The sequence below is a fragment of the Podarcis tiliguerta genome (genome assembly GCF_965153285.1).
Source record: "Podarcis tiliguerta genome assembly, chromosome: 6".
In the NCBI taxonomy this organism is placed as follows: Eukaryota; Metazoa; Chordata; class Lepidosauria; order Squamata; family Lacertidae; genus Podarcis; species Podarcis tiliguerta.
In genome coordinates, this window is record NC_139539.1 from 5,690,149 (window position 1) to 5,710,128 (window position 19,980).

At 47.2% G+C, this 19,980-nt stretch overlaps 1 protein-coding gene across 1 annotated transcript; it reads left to right on the forward strand.

The window, feature by feature from the left end:
* Positions 1-192: 192 nt before the first annotated feature.
* Positions 193-17,974, forward strand: LOC310680652 (uncharacterized protein). The gene is made up of 6 exons (XM_083447604.1): positions 193-915; positions 8,188-8,338; positions 9,970-10,021; positions 11,908-11,968; positions 15,167-15,582; positions 17,476-17,974. Exons 2-6 carry the CDS (start codon positions 8,226-8,228, stop codon positions 17,896-17,898), a joined length of 1,065 nt encoding a protein of 354 aa, XP_083303730.1. The 5' UTR covers positions 193-915; positions 8,188-8,225; the 3' UTR covers positions 17,899-17,974.
* The last annotated feature ends 2,006 nt before the right edge of the window (positions 17,975-19,980 follow it).

Sequence of the window (19,980 nt, forward strand, 5' to 3'; positions counted from 1 at the left end):
TGTGGAACACCCTCCCACCAGATGTCAAAGAGAAAAACAATACAGTGGTACTTCGGGTTACATACGCTTCAGGTTACAGACTCCGCTAACCCAGAAATATTACCTCGGGTTAATAACTTTGCTTCAGGATGAGAACAGAAATCATGCCGCAGCGGCAGCAGGAGACCCCATTAGTTAAAGTGGTGCTTCAGGTTAAGAATGGACCTCCGGAACGAATTAAGTACGTAACCAGAGGTACCACTATACCAGACTTTTAGAAGATATCTGAAGGCAGCCCTGTTTAGGGAAGTTTTTAATGTGTGACATTTTAATGTATTTTTCATCTTTGTGGGAAGCCGTCCAGAGTGGCTGGGGAAACCCAGCCAGATGGGTGGGGTACAAATAATAAATTATTATTATAATTTTGGCCAGCCGCTTCTGGGAAGCACATAGGCAAGGTGGGAATGAACAACACCCCGCCCCTCACAGCAGCTGACATTCAGATATACACTGCTGCTGCACATGGAAGTTCCATTCAGCTACCTCGGCCCTTGAAAAACCTATCCTCCACGGGACTGAGGCCCTGCTGAGATGTTCCACAAGGGGGTGGGGAGTGGAGCACACTTCTGGTCGCATCTACCTGCCGCTGGTACTTTTGCTTTTCATTTTTTGGGTTTTGAAAAGCAGCGTGCAGTTGGGTGATGCGGGCAGGAAGCAGGCTGTGCCACAGGGCGCATGTGGCCTCCGCTCAGAGGCAGCCACCCACCCTGGGAAAGTCAGCCGCGCAACCGAGCTGCTTGCAGCCACCCAGAAAGCTGGGACCTGACCTTTTGTTCTAGAAGACGGGGAGGCCAAGCCGAATGATCAAAGGATTCCGATCGCTGGGGCCGATTGCAGAGATGCCCTTTGCCCGCCTCTGTCCCCCCCACTGCTAAAGTAAGTAACCTGGACTGTGGCGGTTCTCCGCGCCTCTAAAAGTTGTCTTAAGGCTGCAATCCTGGGCACGCTTGGCTTGGGATGAGCATCCCAGGGGATTTATTTCCAAGGAAACGTGCTGAAATGCTGCTGCCCCAAGCACCCATCCAGTTAGGGGCCAGGCAATGCATTGAGCACGTTCCATTTTCAGAGGTGGCTCTCTGCTTTGTAATCTGGACTTGGCAGCGGAGGGAGTGAAAGGCTCAGCTGTTTCAGGAGAGCTAGTGTGGTGTATCAGAGTGCCGGTCTAGGACCTGGGAAACCAGGGTTCAAATTCCCACTCGGCCATGAAGCTCAGTGGGTGACCTTGGGGGGGGGGGCTGGTCCCTTCCTCCCAGCCTAGCCTACCTCTCAGGGTTGTTGTGGGGAGCAAATGAGGAGGGCAGGAGCTATGCTGCCATCTTACGTTCCTTGTTGGGATATAAATGCCATTGATGTATACGACATCGGTGGCAATGCTTTAGAGCATCCCCCAGATGTTTGGGGCTTTCAGTGCTTCCCAGTCCCAGCCATGACAACCCCGTGATTGAGGGTGACAGGATTTGCAATCCGAAAACATCTGGAGGGCACCAGATTGGCGAGAGCTGCTTTAGAGTGAGAGAAGCGCCCTAAATTTACCGTATTTTTCGCACCACAGGACGCACCGGACAATAGGACGCACCTTGTTTTAGAGGGGGGAGAACAAGAAAAAAAAATTCTCCCCCTCTCTGCCCAGCGCCCCTTCAGCGAAGCGGCAGGAGGCGCTGCGCAGAGAGGGGGAGAACTTTCCCCCTCTTGTTTTCCCGCTCTAAAACAAGGTGCCGTTTAAGGTGCATTCAGGCGGCTACCTTGGAAGCCTGGAGAGCGAGAGGGGTCGGTGTGCACTGACCCCTCTCGCTCTCCAGGCTTCAGGTTCCTTTCGACCTGCTCTTTGGGCTGGCGGGGGGAAGCCCACCACCAGCCCCAAAGAGCAGGTCGGGGAGCAGCGGAAAGGCACAGTGGAGAGGCTCCTGCCATAGCCGCGCGTCACCTCGCCAGCCGGGAGAGGGTCGCGGGGCTATGGCGTCTTCGCTCCATAGGACGCACATACATTTCCCCTTCATTTTTGAAGGGGAAAAAGTGCGTCCTATAGAGCGAAAAATACGGTATGCTCTTTGAAGCTTTAAATCCTGCTGTGAGACTGAAAGGAGGGGAAGAATCACATATGCCCCACTAGCTTTTTTATAAGAGGAGGGGTATCCTAGATCTATAGAATTATAGTTGGAACGGACCACAAGGCTCATCTAGCCCAACCTGAAATGCAGCAATTTTTCACCCAATGCTGTGCTCAAACTCACAGCCTTGCGATTAAGCCCTAAACAGCCTCGGTCCAGTATACCTGAAGGAGCGTCTCCACCCCCATCCTTCTGCCCGGACACTGAGGTCCAGCTCCGAGGGCCTTCTGGCGGTTCCCTCACTGCAAGAAGCCAAGTTACAGGAAACCAGGCAGAGGGCCTTCTCAGTAGTGGCACCCGCCCTGTGGAACGCCCTCCCATCAGACATCAAAGAGAAAAACAGCTACCAGACTTTTAGGAGACATCTGAAGGCAGCCCTGTTTAGGGAAGCTTTTAATGTTTAATAGACTATTGTATTTTAATATTTTGTTGGAAGCCTCCCAGAGTGGCTGGGGAAACCCAGCCAGATGGGTGGGGTATAAATAATAAATTAATATTATTCTAAGAGCCTCGTGCTCTACCGACTGAGCTATCACACAATTCCCATCAATAAATGTTTCTTGATCTTTAGTCTCTATGGACGAGAGGTTGGGCTATCCAGTCTGTTTTAATGTCAGAATTGTAGAGTTAGAAGGGATTCAATGAGTTATCTAGTCCAACCCCAACATCTTCATGAGGGGCAGCGACTGTGACTTCGTTTAGTTAGGAGGAGATGAGTCAATGGGAGGCTTGTGTTGGGACCATGAGCTGCTTCAGGCACCAGTTTGGGGGCATCAACATCCTGCGATGCTAGCCCTCTAACTACATTTTTAAAATTCATTTGACTTCATCTCCCTTTCCTTTTACAAAAGTATTTTCTGAGCTGCTCACAGCAACAAAAAAACAAGGTCAAGAAAATAAAAAAATATGTGTTGTTCAGTTTAAAAAAAGGCTTCCCGGTGGTTTTCAAAGTGTAAAAACCAGTTACACAAACATTAAATAGAAGCATCTGCAATTAGAACATACAGTAAGTCAATCCCTTTAAAACTCAGCAATTAAAACACGAGACTGGTTGAGAGAGCAAGGGAATTTCCGTAAGCAAGTAAGTCTTCAAAACCCATCAAAACGCCCAAACCAATGGAGCAGGGATTGCATTTTGTAACGCTGGGGCAAACACTGAAAAATTCTGCCTCTGTGTCACCGCAAGCTGATAAGCATCCGGTTGTGGCAGGACTGAGTGGGTTTATTTTAGGTAACAGGGCCCAGGTTAGTTATGGCAGCGGTTTTCTACCTGTGTGCTGTGGCACCCTGGGGTGCCTTGAATGATGGCCAAGGGTGCCACGGACAACACTGGCCTCTGTCCCTCTTTCCTTCTCTCCCTCCTCTGATGCCCTCTCGCATATCTGCCTCCCCAAGGCTTGCACAGCTGTTTGTGGCAGCAGCCCTGGGTACAAGCTCCCCAGGCGAATAGTGCCTTTGGGGATGGCCAGTGGGTGCTGGTTGCCAGGAACCGAGGCAGCCTTGGAATAAGCAAGCAAGCGGGTGAGGGAGCCCAGCCAGCCAGCTCTTGCTTTTGGGAATGGAAAAAACAACAACAAACCTCTGGTTACGTGAAATGTATTCAATAAACACATAAGACATAACCTGCTGTACGTTTGAAAAAAATAATACATACTATTCATTGTATTGAATTGTAGATTTCAACGGAAGTAGCTCATAAAGTTCAACGAAAAATGTAGAAGACCCAGTGGATCAGTTCATTCACTAATCAGTTTATGCATAAGGGAAAAAAATCTATTCCACCTAGAATCATAGAATCATAGAGTTGGAAGAGACCACAAGGGCCATCGAGTCCAACCCCCTGCCAAGGAGGAAACACCATCAGAGCACTCCTGACATATGGTTGTCAAGCCTCTGCTTAAAGACCTCCAAAGAAGGAGACTCCATCACACTCCTTGGCAGCAAATTCCACTGTCAAACAGCTCTTACTGTCAGGAAGTTCTTCCTAATGTTTAGGTGGAATCTTCTTTCTTGTAGTTTGGATCCATTGCTCCGTGTCCGCTTCTCTGGAGCAGCAGAAAACAACCTTTCTCCCTCCTCTATGTGACATCCTTTTATATATTTGAACATGGCTATCATATCACCCCTTAACCTCCTCTTCTCCAGGCTAAACATGCCCAGCTCCCTTAGCCGTTCCTCATAAGGCATCGTTTCCAGGCCTTTGACCATTTTGGTTGCCCTCCTCTGGACACGTTCCAGTTTGTCAGTGTCCTTCTTGAACTGTGGTGCCCAGAACTGGACACAGTACTCCAGGTGAGGTCTGACCAGAGCAGAATACAGTGGCACTATTACTTCCCTTGATCTAGATGCTATACTCCTATTGATGCAGCCCAGAATTGCATTGGCTTTTTTAGCTGCCGCGTCACACTGTTGGCTCATGTCAAGTTTGTGGTCAACCAAGACTCCTAGATCCTTTTCACATGTACTGCTCTCAAGCCAGGTGTCACCCATCTTGTATTTGTGCCTCTCATTTTTTTTTTGCCCAAGTGCAATACTTTACATTTCTCCCTGTTAAAATTCATCTTGTTTGTTTTGGCCCAGTTCTCTAATCTGTCAAGGTCGTTTTGAAGTGTGATCCTGTCCTCTCCAAATCGACCTTGACCTGTCTGTTCATAGAGTCAAACAATCCGTACGAAAGGTTGTTGCAGTTCCACAGAATCCTTTCACAGAGTCTAAGACAAGGATTTCCAGAATATTAGCCTTGTTTCGCGGTCCTAGGCTTCATCAGTAGTATAAACTCATATACGATATCACAGGACAGTGGATCTTCTAGCATAGTCGTAGAACTTCTAGCATAGCTAGAACTTTATGAGCTACTTCTGTTGAAATTTTGTTGTTGTGAATTTTATATTTATACCCTGCCTATCTTACTGGGTTGACCCAGACACTCTGGGAAGCTTCCAACATATATAAAAACATAATAAAACATTAAACATTTTAAAACTTCCCTATAGAGGGCTTGCTTCAGACAGCTCAGGGGTCAGATAACTCCATCTCCTCCAACATTTCTCCAATGAAAATACCGTATTTTTCGCCCTATAAGACACACTTTTCCCCCTCCAAAAATGAAGGGGAAATGTGTGTACGTCCTATGGGGCGAATGCAGGCTCCTTGGCTACAGCGATAGCAATGCGAAGCCTCCGAAGCCTGCGCTCCGGACGTTTTGTGTTGCTTCTGCTGAAGCCAGGAGAGTCTGCTCTTTGAGGCTGGCGGTGGGGGAAAGCAGGTCTTTTCCAGGGAGTCTTCTCTTCTCATGAGGTGGCCAAAGTCTTGGAGCCTCAGCTTCATGATCTGTCCTTCCAGTGAGCCCTCAGGGCTGATTCCCTTCAGAATGGAGAGGTTTGATCTTCTTGCAGTCCATGGGACTCTCAAAAGTCTCCTCCAGCACCAGAATTCAAAAGCATCAATTCTTTGGCGCTCAGCCTTCTTTATGGTCCAGCTCTCACTTCCATACACACACATGTGTATGGAACACACACATGTAGAATCTACACTCACATTAAAACCATTTTGAAAATGCTGCTTCTGTTTTAGCGGTTTTTTAAAAAAAATACATTGACTTTTCCATAAGGCCCACTATCGCCATCTAGTGTCACATTGTATACTGCACTTAAAACACACTTAAAACCTTTAATTTGCAGCTGTATAGCCCAGGACTTGACTAGGCTTTAGGACGGAAGCGGCAAGGTGTGTCCTTGGCCCCCACGATGCCCTAAATCCGCCTCTGTTCTTACGGTACTGGAAACAAAGAGAGTCACGTTAGGGAGAGCCTGACGGTGAATGTCGCACTCAGCTTCCTGTGTGCCGTTTGACCTTTGAGCGCATGAACATAGCAGGTCGTCCTTGTTTGCAAAACGGGGAGCAGCAGAGACCACAGCTCAGCGGTGGTTGACAGTTTGGCGATGCAGCGACAGCTCCTTCGGGTTTGCAGGCCCTGTGGCTCAGAGGCACAGGAAACCCATTGCCAACCAGAGTGCAACCTGCAAGGGGCCCGTGATATTTTGCATGCTTCGTTAAGAGCCTGCAAGAAGGAACCTTTCTTTTTACATATATATAAATTTTTATTAGCTTTTTAACATATCATTTTCAACCGTAATTAAACACACTTTTACATCTTATACAATTTTTTGACTTCCATCAATCCTGTCTGAAATTTTCCCAATCTAATCTCTTAATATGCATTTCTTACTTTTCCTATTACCTTTAAATCTCATAACTGATATCTCTTTTCTTTTTCTACTTTGCAACATTTCATATTTTTCTCTTTACAGAACTTCCTAGTGTAATTTGTTGGTTACAATTGCTCTTCAAATAGTTCGCATACTTCTTCCAATCTTCTGTAAACCTCTAGTCCCGCATGTTTTGAATCCTTCCTGTCATTTTATCCAATTCTGCAAAGCCCATTAATTTTATCTGCCATTCTTCTTTTGTCGGAATTTCTTCTTGCTTCCATTCCTGGGCTAACAACACTCTTGCCACTGTTGTTGCATATAAAAATTGTTAAGTTGTGGGTGAACATAGCAGACGACACAGCGATTCTTCAAACAGCTCTTGTTTATTCACAGGCCCAGAACAGAACTGAACTGAAGGGTTCAGCCAGCCTGCTTATATGGAGCTCCACTAGAACGCAACAGTAACCATTTTCTGTAACTATCCAATCACTGAATGTCACTTTCAATCCCTTATTTGCATATGTGGACCTGAACTCTCTACAGTATCCCCCTGCTGGCCCAGGGTGAGAACTTCAGTACATAACAAAAACTATTTAACATCCTGCCTATTAAAATGTATATTTCAACATCTTTTTCATCTCATTATATATCATTTCCCAGAAGTTCTTTACTTTCTTACATTCCCAACAAGCAGGAGCCTTTCAGCTTCCATTGCTGTGCTGAGGATCCAACACTCAACCAGCTTGCTTAAAATCCAATTTGCCTGTGGATTCCACGATTCGATTGTGAGGGCCATCTTTATGGGCGGTAAAGCACGAGAACAAAATACAGTAGTACCTTGGGGTTAAGAAGTTAATTCGTTCTGGAGGTCCTTTCTTAACGTGAAACTGTTCTTAACCTGAGACACCACTTTAGCTAATGGGGCCTCCCGCTGCCGCTGCGCAATTTCTGTTCTCATCCTGAAGCAAAGTTCTTAACCCGAGGTACTATTTCTGGGTTAGCAGAGGCTGTAACCTGAAGCGTCTGTAACCCGAGGTACCACTGTAGCACAGAAACATAAGAAGAGCTTTGCTGGATCAGGCCAATGCAGTGGCGTAGCGTGGGGGGTCCAGGGGGGGCCGGCCGCACCGGGCGCAACATCTGGGGGGGCACTCGCACTCGTAGCTCTCTGCCCCCTGCTAAAATCCACGGGTTAGGGGGCGCAAATTACTTGCCTTGCCCCGGGTGCTGACAACCCACGCTACGCCACTGGGCCAATGGCCCATCTAGCCCCGCGGAGGACCTTAAGGTCCACAAATGACAACACTTTGGAGGTCCCAAGTCTCAAGGAGGTTTAGATTGGTTTCAACTAGAGCCAGGGCCTTTTCAGCACTGGCCCTGACTTGGTGGAACGCTCTGTCATAAGACACTAGGGCCCTGCGGGACTTGACATCTTTCCGCAGGGCCTGCAAGACAGAGCTGTTTCACCTGGCCTTTGGTTTGGACTCGGTCTGACCCTTATGTTTCCCTGCCCTTATGGTCTTGATTTATTGGCTACTTTAAAATGAGGCTGCATTTTAAATTGCATTTTAACCTGTATTTTAAATTGGTTTCTCCTCCTTCTCTTCCCCCCCTATTATGTTTTTCCTTTGATTTTATTGGTGTTAGCCGCCGTGAGCCCGCCTCTGGCCAGGGAGGGCGAGGTATAACTAAAATTTATTATTGTTGTTATTATTGCAGTACTGAGCCAGGTGGAGCAATGGTCTGATTCTGATTAAGGCAGAATGAATGAATGAGGCAAACTGCAACCCAGGAGTCTGATGGTCCTTTTTGCATCCTCTCCTCCATAGCATCCTATGCCAAGTGCGTCTCGCAGGGGAATCCACTGATGGCTCCATCCCTGGAGGAAGCGGGCGCTGGCGGCTTCTTCCCTTCGTTCCTTGTCATCTCCCTGGTTGGCCTAACCGCCTGTCTCTTGGCCCTCTGCACACTTTGCAGGAGGTAAGCATCTGAGCTGCTCTCACCCTTAATTGGCATGTCTTCTCCTGGGGCCCCTGGTTCTACCACATCCCATTCATTTCATTCATACAATTTACACGCCTCTTGATTGAAAAATGAACAAACCTCGAAGCATATTAAAAAAATATAAATTGTCCAGTGGCACTTTAGAGACAAACTAAGTTTGTTCTTGGTATAAGCTTTCGTAACAAACTTAGTTGGTCTCCAAGGTGCCACTGAACAATTATTTTAAGCGCTGCGCACCCCAGGCTTTGTGCAGCTATCCGCAAGCCTTCGGAGTCCGGCGGGCGTTCCCACCGGGCTCAGAAGGCTTGCAGATAGCAACAAGCTCTGGGAGCGAAGGCGAGGTTGCGCGCAACATCAACCCCGCTCCTGGACCCGTTCTGGGGGCTGGGGTCGGGGAAAGCTCGGGCTTCCCCCGCCCCAGCCCTGCAGCTAAAAAGGAAGCTAAGACAGCGAGCAGGATCCATCCTGCTTGCTGTCTTGGCTTCTTTGCTCTTTGGGGCTGGGGGGGGAATAATTTTTTCTCCCTTTATCCCCCCCCCAAAAAAAACTAGGTGCGCCCTATGGTCCGGTGCACCCTATAGAGCGAAAAATACGGTAATTATAATTTAACAGTTTTCATGTTACTCTATTTTATCAAAGCAACTAGAAAAAAATATATTATGATGGGAAGATCTCACACAGGTGAAGGGAAGGAGTGGGGAGGAGGGGAGGGTTAGGTTGAATTTGGGGGAAAAAATAATATATGGGACAGCAAAGGATATACAGTGGTGCCCCGCAAGACGAATGCCTCGCAAGACGGAAAACCCGCTAGACGAAAGGGTTTTCCGTTTTGGAGGTGCTTCGCAAAACGAAATTCCTATGGGCTTGCTTCTCAAGACGAAAATGTCTTGCGAGTTCCTGCGATTTTTTTTCGCTCCCCACCCCCTTTTTCTAAGGCACTAAGCTGCTAATAGCCTTTTAGCAGCTAATCCGCTAATCCCTTAAGCCTTTAATAGCCGCTAATAGCCGCTAAACCACTAATAGCGCTAATCCGCTAATCGGGTTGCTTCGCAAGACGAAAAAACCGCTAGACGAAGAGATTCCCGGAACGGATTCTTTTCGTCTTGCGAGGCACCACTGTAATAGATTCTTATAGAATAGTAATATACTGTAACCAGAATAGAAGTTTAAAAGGGGAAGTAAATGTACTTTTAGTATTTTCATTATTGTAATAGTTATTATTATTTCTTATCAGTAGAAGGCAATGTTAATTTAGGCTTCTTTGTTTTGCTGTCTGTGTAATATTTTTTTTAAGCCAATAAAAAAAAAGAAAAGAAATAAAATGACAGAAGTTTGTAAGGCTAGCCAAAAAAGGGAGGTTTTTTTTAGCAGGTAACGAAAAGGGGATAGAGAGAGCATCTGGGTGGTGTTTAAATGGAGAGAGTTTGAAAGAATCGGTGCCACCACAGAAAAGGCCTGGTTCCTACATTGTGTGGAATGGGCCTCCTGATCAGATGACTATTTAGTCCAGCAAAAATACATGGACCTTCTGTACTCCCACCGGCTGACCAGGGTGTTGCTAAACTGCCCCATGAATGATTCGTTCCATCTCTTTTTCTGCCATTCAGGAAAGAGAAGAACAGGGTAATTCCACAAGATGGAGTGATGCTGGAGGAAGCGGTGAGTAGACCTCTTTCTTTGCTATATTTAGTTTCCCGATAACAAGTACATTCTTTGTGCACATGGACGTAGCCAGAATTGGGGGCGGGGCAGGACCGAGCAACCTCTGATGCGATTGGTTGGTTTGCAGAAGCCATGCTATTGCACAGTTGGTTTGCCAGTTGCGTCGCTAGAATGCGCCACAACATCATCCGAGTGACCTCAGCGAGCATGAAAACATTCTGATCACTTCGACTTTTAGTTATTTTCATTTATTTACTCAATTGGGCGTGTGTGCACCATTTGCTGCAATTCCAGGGATGCGAACAGCTGCCCAACCAGTGGTGTAGCTAGTCGCTCCGGTGCCCGGGGCAGTGCATGCGCCCTGCAGCCGGGGGCGGAGCAAGCCGCCCATGGGACAGGGCCAACTGCCTATGGGGCGGGGCAAGCCAAGGCAGGGTGCGCTGCGTGGAGCCTCTCTGCAGCCTCCCCATCAGCTGTAGGGCTGCTGAGGCGGTGGGCAGACGAATGCCCCACGCTGCTCAAAAAAGCAGTGCAGAACTTGCAGACAGCCTGCCCAGGAGAGACACGTGGCTCAGGTGTGCTGCAGGCCCCATGGTGTGGCGTCCAGTGCCCCCCACCTCACCTAGCTACGCCTCTGGATTAGGCAGATTCATGGGGGAGAGGGCTGAATAAATGAATTTTATTATTATGGTCACAGACCAGTTCCGGCTCACTTATAATATCAGGAAAATCATAAAACACAACAGGAATACATTGAATTGCAATTGGGAATAACAGAGACAAGGGACGTGGATGGCGCTGTGGTCTAAACCAGAGAGCCTAGGGCTTGCCGATCAGAAGGTTGGCAGTTCGAATCCCCGCGACAGGGTAAGCTCCCGTTGCTCGGTCCCTGCTCCCGCCAACCTAGCAGTTCGAAAGCACGCCAGTGCAAGTAGATAAATAGGTACCGCTCTGGTGGGAAGGTAAACGGTATTTCCGTGTGCTGCTCTGCTTTCGCCAGAAGCGGCTTAGTCATGCTGGCCACATGACCCAGAAGCAGTATGCCGGCTCCCTCGGCCAGTAAAGCAAGATGAGCGCCGCAACCCCAGAGTCGTCTGCGACTGGACCTAATGGTCCTAATGCTTTTTTATGAAGCATTTCTGTATCCTTCTGTGCTGAAGAAGAATTCCACGAAACAGTGGGTATATCCGGAATCACTGTTCACTACGTCTGTTTTTGGACCACTTTGGCAGTGTTGGACGTCATAAAACAAAGCTTTACGGCTTGTTTTCACCAGATAAGAATCCGACCCATTGCTTCTTTCAGAGACTTGCATAGCCCACAAAGACTTTCAGAGACCTATAAGACTTATGTTTATTTGCGTCTATATTTTCAGGAGAATCCATCAAGAGTGCACATTTAGTGACTTTCAGAGGTTTATAAGATTTCTGTTTATTTGGTTTCTCATATTGTTCTATGTCCCGTATAGACTATATAAAGAGTTCATGTTGATATTGCATTGTTGTACTTGGTCATCGTGTTGCCTTGGATATTACTGATAAATGTTTGCGACACAGGGGTTTAATTGTTTGGTTACGCGTCTGGATTAGGCAGATTCATGGAGGAGAGCGCTGTCGAAGGCTACTAGCCATAAAGGCTGTGCTCTGCCTGCAAAGTTGGTGGCTGCAATGCTTCTGGTTTCTGGAAATCACTCAAGGGAAGAGTGTTTCTGCAGTGGCGTAAAAAGGGGCATGCGATGGGTGCGGGAGTTATTTTTTCAGAAACACATATTTTTGGCATTTTGTCACCCCCTCAGTGATGACACCTGGTGCAACCCGTACCCACTGTACCCCCCTTCCTAGGCCACTGTGCCCACCGCCCAGACACAACTTCTTGTTTTGCAGGCGGAGCTCTTGACGATCGTCAACTCGCACCAGCTGAACAGGACAAATTCAAAGGCAAAAAGTAAGTGCCGCACGTTTCCCAAAGACTCTGGTATCCCGTTCAAATCTCAGGATTCCAAGTTGAAAAGCAATAAAGGCTGGAGGCAAAGGAGCGTTTGCATATGCTGCTGCAAATTGCAAATCATATACGAGTCATTTCCCAAGCTTATTTTGGCTATTTGTTGATCTGTTTCATAAAATTTATGCACCGCTTGATTGCAGGATTTGACATCTTTCCGCAGGGCCTGCAAGACAGAGCTGTTCCGCCTGGCCTTTGGTTTGGACTCGGTCTGACCCTTAGGTTTCCCTCCCCTTATGGTCTTGATTTATCGGCTACTTTAAAATGAGGCTGCATTTTAAATTGCATTTTAACGTGTATTTTAAATTGGGTTTTTTTGTTCCCCCTCTCTTTTTCCCCTATTATGTTTTTACTGTGATTATATTGGTGTTAGCCGCCCTAAGCCTGGCTCTGGCTGCGGAGGGCGGGATATAAATATAAATATTATTATTATTATTATTATTATTATTATTATAAAACTACAACAACCCTCAAGCCGTTAAAAAATAAAATAAATAAAAATCATTCCTAAGAAAAACTAACAATAAAAATTCCAGACTTTCGAAAAGCTGCAATAACAATAGATGAGAAACAGATTAAAACTCACATCACATTAAAACTCTAAGCACCTGGGTAGGCTTGAGCAAACAAGAGTGTTTTTATCAGGCACCAGAAAGCGTACAGAAGAGACAACCGCCTGATACCAACAGGCAGAACACATACAATTTTGACTGTGCATATACAAATCCTAAAGCGTCTCCTTTGCAAGGGCTCAGCACTTTTGTGGTTGCAGGAGGAGGGCGTGGCTGGTGAAAGGGAAACCCAGCTTAGGTCCCCAGGGGCAGGGAGAAAGAATAATAGAAAGGGTCCCTGAGGGTCATCTAGTCCAACCCCCTGCAATGCAGGAATCTCAGCATCAAGGACAGATGGCCACCCAACCTCTGCTTAAAAACCTCCAGGGAAGGAGAGTCCACCACCTCTCATGGGAATCTGTTCCACTGCTTGAACAGCTCTTACTATCAGAAAGCTCTTCCAAATGTTTAGTTGGAATCTCCTTTTTTGGTTTGAATCCTACCCTCCAGAGCAGGAGAAAACAAAGCTTGTTCCCTCCTCAATGTGACAGCCCTTAAGATATTTGAAGATGGCTATCATATCTTCAGGGACGCGGGTGGCGCTGTGGGTTAAACCACAGAGCCTAGGACTTGCCGATCAGAAGGTCGGCGGTTTGAATCCCTACGACGGGGTGAGCTCCCGTTGCTCAGTCCCTGCTCCTGCCAACCTAGCAGGTCGAAAGCACCTCAAAGTGCAAGTAGATAAATAGGTACCACTCCGGCGGGAAGGTAAACAGCGTTTCCGTGCACTGCTCTGGTTCGCCAGAAGTGGCTTAGTCATGCTGGCCACATGACCCGGAAGCTGTACGCTGGCTCCCTCGGCCAATAAAGCGAGATGAGCGCCGCAACCCCAGAGTCAGCCATGACTAGACCTAATGGTCAGGGGTCCCCTTTACCTTCCTTCTATCATATCTTCTCTCAGTCTCCTCTTTCCCAGGCTAAACATACCCAGCTCCCTCAACTGTTCCTCATCAGGCTTGGTTTCCAGGCCCTTGGTCATCTTGGTTGCCTTCCTGTGCACACCTTCCAGCTTGTCAACACCCTTCTTAAATTGTGATGTCCAGAACTGGATACAGGACTCCAGGTGGGGTCTGACCAAGGCAGAATACAGTAGGACTATGACTTCCCTTGACCTGGACACTATATCTCTGTTGATGCAGCCTAGAATAGCATTATCCTTTTTGCTGCTGCATCACCCTGTTGACTCACGTTAAGTTTGTGGTCCATCAAGACCATGGGTAGGCAAATGAAGGCCCGGGGGCCGGATCCGGCCTGATCACCTTCTAAATCCAGCCCACTGACGGTCCAGGAATCAGCGTGTTTTTACATGAGTAGAATGTGTCCTTTTATTTAACATGCATCTCTGGGTTATTTGTGGGGCATAGGAATTTGTTCAATTCCCCCCCCCCAAAAAAAATATAGTCCAGCCCCCCACAGGGTCTGAGGGACAGTGGACTGGCCCCCTGCTGAAAAAGTTTGCTGACGCCTGAATTAGAGCATGGGTAGGTAAACTAAGCCCCGGGGGCCAGATCCGGCTCAATCGCCTTCTCAATCCGGCCCGCAGACCGTCCAGGAATCAGCGTGTTTTTACATGAGTAGAATGTGTCCTTTTATTTAAAATGCATCTCTGGGTTATTTGTGGGGCATAGGAATTTGTTCATTTTTTCCCCAAAATATAGTCCGGCCCCCCACAAGGTCTCAGGGGCTGTGGACCGGCCCCCTGCTGAAAAAGTTTGCTGACACCTGTTCAAGACAATTTGATCCTTTTCACATGTACAGTGGTGCCTCGCAAGACGAAATTAATCCGTTCCGCGAGTCTCTTCGTCTTGCGGTTTTTTCGTCTTTCGAAGCACGGCTATTAAGGCTTAGCGGCTTTAAGAAAAAGGAAACAAACTCGCAAGAACTCGCAAGACGAAAGTCCATAGGGAAATTCGTCTTGCAGAACGACTCAAAAAATGGAAAACTCTTTCGTCTAGCGAGTTTTTCGTCTTGCGAGGCATTCGTCTTGCGGGGCACCACTGTACTGCTAGTAAGCCAGGTGTCCCCCATCCTATAATTGTGCATCTGGTTCTTCCTGCCTAAGTGCAAAACCTTACATTTGTCCCTATTGAAACTACAGTGGTGCCCCGCAAGACGAATGCCTCGCAAGACGGAAAACCCGCTAGACGAAAGGGTTTTCCGTTTTTCGATGCGCTTCGCAGGACGAATTTCCCTATGGGCTTGCTTCGCAAGACGAAAATGTCTTGCGAGTCTTGAGTTTTTTTTCGCTCCCCACCCCCTTTTTCTAAGGCACTAAGCTGCTAATAGCCTTTTAGCAGCTAATCCGCTAATCCCTTAAGCCTTTAATAGCCGCTAATAGCCGCTAAACCGCTAATAGCTAATCCGCTAATGGGCTTGCTTCGCAAGACGAAAAAACCGCTAGACGAAGAGTCTTGCGAGGCACCACTGTACTTTTGTTAACTTGCTCCCAGTTCTCCAATCTGTTAAGGTCATTTTGAATTCTGATTCTGGAGTCTCCTCCTCTTACGCTTCTTGCATCCTCCTCCTCTAGATCTGAGGTCAACCGGTGGCAACATCCCTTACGCGTTGAGCGAAGACGATGGGACGATATCCAGCTGCAGCTTCATCATCCTGCCTCAGAGGGGGCTTCCCCGCATCCCCCCAGAGGACCTGCTATCTCCAGACCAGACTTACTCAAACCTGAGCTTCCAAAACCGAGCCGAGGATGTGCTGTACGAATCCATGACTGCGTCGGAGGAAGCGACAGAGGAACCGAGCCCTGTCACGAAGGAGGAGCAGGAAGATGCTACAGGGCAAGAGGACCGAGCAACAGGACCCGAGTACGCCTGTGTTCTGAAAGGGAAGAAGATGAAGGCCAACCAGCACGCGGGGATGGAGGCATGTGCCTCTGAAGCATCACAACAGGGATCCCTAGCAAAGACACTTCACGCTGCTCAAGCAGTACAGGTATAAATAATAATAATAATAATAATAATAATAATAATAATAATACAGTGGTACCTCGGGTTAAGTACTTAATTCGTTCCGGAGGTCTGTTCTTAACCTGAAACTGTTCTTAACCTGAAGCACCACTTTAGCTAATGGGGCCTCCTGCTGCCGCTGTGCCGCCGGAGCACGATTTCTGTTCTCATCCTGAAGCAAAGTTCTTCACCTGAATGCACTATTTCTGGGTTAGCGGAGTCTGTAACCTGAAGCGTCTGTAACCCGAGGTACCAGTGTAATAATTTATTATTTATACCCCACCCATCTGGCTGAGTTTCCCCAGCCACTCTGGGCAGCTCCCAATCGAGTGTTAAAAACAATACAACATTAAATATTAAAAACTTCCCAAAACAGGGCTGCCTTCAGATGTCTCTTAAAGATAAGATAGCTGCTTATTTCCTTCACATCTGAAGGGAGGGCGTTTCACAGGGCAGGGGCCACTACCAAGAAGGCCTCTGCCTGGTTCCCTGTAACCTCACTTCTCACAATGAGGGAACCGCCAGAAGGCCCTCACAGCTGGACCTCAGTTTTAGGGCAGAACGATGGGGGTGGAGACGCTCCTTCAGGTATACTGGACCGAGGCCGTTTAGGGCTTTAAAGGTCAGCACCAAGACTTGGAATTGTGCTCGGAAACATACTGGGAGCCAATGCAGATCTCTCAGGACCGGTGTTATGTGGTCCCGGTGGCCGCTCCCAGTCACCAGTATGAGACTTCCCATTTCTCTGCAATTGAAGTAAACCCCCCCCCATGGGGGTTCATTGCTCTTAATTATACTGGGGTTGCACCCACCCCCCTCACACATGAAAACAAAGACAACCACAGCCAATCGCAAACAAAAAACCACACCCTAGGCCAACCCCAACCTCTCTCACCACCAAAGGAATACAAGTGAACAGCAGAGAACCTGCACAACGACGGTGACACAAAACCTCACATATATTAAGTAAAATAGAAACATCACGATCTGACCCCACCCCCACCCATCTTCCACCCCCCTCCACCTCTTTCCCCCTATTCTTCCTAATGTCTCAACAAATGAAACTGATTTATAAAAATAAAATAAAAAAGTTACATGGGGGAAAATATATGAGAGAGAGACATTGTACATACCTTTGTAAATCAAGAAAATCTTTAATAAAAATACATTTAAAAAAAACTTATATAGTGGTACCTCAGGTTAAGTATTTAATTCGTTCTGGAGGTCTGTTCTTAACCTGAAACTGTTCTTAACCTGAAGCACCACTTTAGCTAATGGGGCCTCCTGCTGCTGCCGTGCCGCCGGAGCACGATTTCTGTTCTCATCCTGAAGCAAAGTACTTAAGCTGAGGTACTATTTCTGGGTTAGTGGAGTCTGTAACCTGAAGTGTATGTAACCCGAGGTACCACTGTACTGGGGTTGGAAGAGGGAAGTGTGAATCTGTCAGTTAATGGCTGGATCTACACTGATCTGTAAAATCGCTGTTAAAGGCTACAAAAAAACATAATAAAGCTCCCAATGCAATTTCCCTTTCTCAACGTATCGCTGCTCTGCAGCGCCCTCCAGTGTCACATCTTTATAACACATTTTTAACGTTAGAACCGGCCAGTGTAGATTCGCCCCATGTCTCTTTTTCCAGTTTGCAATTTATTTGTGTGTTTTTAATGAAATTCCTTGTGAAAATCTGTCAGCATTTTTGTAGTATTATTATTATTACTACTACTGCTATTGAATTCGCCAGTGCACTGGGGTATCCCTTGTGCAGAATGGCAAGAGAAAAGCTGTTCTGCCTCGAGGGCTTTCATAGGATCAAAGGTGCGCGAAACCGACCCCCAAAACCATTTCATTAACACTCCCCTAATGTCTGCTTCTCTCGTAGGTAGAAGAAATGTATTCAGTGGTGCGCAAGGAGAGGGAGAAGGAGAAGAAGAAGAAGAAGAAAACCGAGGGCTCTGGCGGGCACAGTGGAGAGAGACCATCCCAAGGGGAGATGAGCCTAGGAAATGCCCTGCTGGCATCTGTCCACCAGGAATCAGATGGCAGGCCAGGGCACCAGCCCTCCTTGTTCCAGCCTCCCGCTATTGAACCCTGCTATGAGTCTGTCGGCTGTCAATCGTGGGTGGGCAACGGCAGGAAGCCAAGCACAGAGCCAGCTTACGAGGCTGTAGATACTTACTGGAAGAATTCGAGGAGGAAAAGAAAGCCGGACAGGAACGCCCCAGCAGAAAACCTCTATGAAAGCATCGAAAACTTGGCATTTCAGTTTCAGAATCAAAACATGTTAGCCCATTTTGAAATCTGACTCTTTGATTTGGTTTATCTATTCAAGCGGATGTAAATGAATTAAGTGGACATAGTTCAAACGTTACTAAATTCCATTGCATAGAATCATAGAATCATAGAATCATAGAATCATAGAATCATAGAGTTGGAAGAGACCACAAGGGTCATCGAGTCCAACCCCCTGCCAAGCAGGAAACACCATCAGAGCACTCCTGACATATGGTTGTCAAGCCTCTGCTTAAAGACCTCCAAAGAAGGAGACTCCACCACACTCCTTGGCAGCAAATTCCACTGTCGAACAGCTCTTACTGTCAGGAAGTTCTTCCTAATGTTTAGGTGGAATCTTCTTTCTTGTAGTTTGTATCCATTGCTCCGTGTCCGCTTCTCTGGAGCAGCAGAAAACAACCTTTCTCCCTCCTCTATGTGACATCCTTTTATATATTTGAACATGGCTATCATATCACCCCTTAACCTCCTTTTCTCCAGGCTAAACATGCCCAGCTCCCTTAGCCGATCCTCATAAGGCATTGTTTCCAGGCCTTTGACCATTTTGGTTGCCCTCCTCTGTACACGTTCTATACACGTTCTAACATGTTCTGTACACGTTCTAACATGTTGCATGTTAACTGCTGTTGCATGTTAACTGGCAGGTGCCCCCAAAACGCTGGTTGCTGCATGCCAGACACTGACAAAGGGCACATCCAGACAACATGTTTTATCGACCATTTCTCTTTATCTGCTTGCACAAAGCTTGCACAGAGGTTAGACTATTTGTTGAACATTTCTTCTCATTTGTTTGCGGGGGGCTTATATGACAACCGGCATCAATTAATCTGGCAGAATGACAAAGACCAATTAAAAAAGTTTTAAAATATCATGGTGAGGGGAGGAGAAGAAGGTGAGCCGTTAGCCTTAAGGACTGCCAGAGCTGAACATCAAGTGCTGGGTGACATTTCACACTCGGAGAATCTTTGCAGATAATCACTTCGCTCCACTAGGAACTTTATGAAGAGCATCAACGTGTCTGGCTGCAACCCTGCATCTGCTTACTCACGAGTAAGCTCTGAGAGCCTCAATGGAACTTCCCCTTCTGATCTGAGTTGTCATGGATTGAAAGGGCTGATGGATTGATGAGAGCTGAGAGCTGAGTCCAACATCCAGAGAGCTGCCATTTCCCTACTTATTGCTGCAAAGCATTTAAAGTTGTTGTTTTTCAGAAGGGATGGGGGGTGGGAAATGAATAATTTGTTGTTGTTGTTAAGTTGTGTCCGACTCTTCGTGACCCCCTGGACCAGAGCATGCCAGGCACTCCTGTTTTCCACTGCCTCCCACAGTTTGGTCAGACTCATGCTGGTACCTTCAAGAACACTGTCCCACCATCTCGTCCTCTGTTGTCCCCTTCTCCTTGTGCCCTCCATCTTTCCCAACATCAGGGTCTTTTCCAGAGAGTCTTTGCTTCTCATGAGGTGGCCAAAGTATTGGAGCCTCAGCTTCAGGATCTGTCCTTCCAGTGAGCACTCAGGGCTGATTTCCTTCAGAATGGAGAGGTTTGATCTTCTTGCAGTCCATGGGACTCTCAAGAGTCTCCTCCAGCACCAGAATTCAAAAGCATCCATTCTTCGGCGATCAGCCTTCTTTATGGTCCAGCTCTCACTTCCATACATCACTACTGGGAAAACCATAGCTTTAACTATATGGACCTTTGTTGGCAAGGTGATGTCTCTGCTTTTTAAGATGCTGTCTGTCATTGCTGAAATGAATAATAGAGGTTCGTAAAATTTTGAAGAGAGAACAGAGCCCTCACCCTCCCCCCCCCTCTTTTAAGCACTGCTAAGTTTTCTGCGGGGGGGGGATATCCCCCCTCCTTTCCCCATCCCTTGCAAATCCAGGTACTCATTGTTGCAACAAAGGACTTTCCCACCGCGTTCTGCCTTCCAGGCCTTTTCTCCTTGGCTAAAAGCAACAGGGACACCCAGGAGAATAGGTCACTGGGGAACAGCTGTGTTGCTTTAAGATCATGTAGCATTCAGGGAAGTTTTGAATGAATGAAAAGGCAGCTTAAGGGGCATGAATGGGAATGAAATAGACTCTTGAACTGGTG

Excerpts from the sequence above, each read along its gene's own strand:
- LOC310680652 (XM_083447604.1), top strand. The coding sequence starts at position 8,226 with ATGGCTCCATCCCTGGAGGAAGCGGGCGCTGGCGGCTTCTTCCCTTCG. Across the intron at positions 11,969-15,166 it reads GACAAATTCAAAGGCAAAAA|ATCTGAGGTCAACCGGTGGC; the intron begins GTAAGTGCCGCA and ends CTCCTCCTCTAG. Across the intron at positions 15,583-17,475 it reads ACGCTGCTCAAGCAGTACAG|GTAGAAGAAATGTATTCAGT; the intron begins GTATAAATAATA and ends CTTCTCTCGTAG.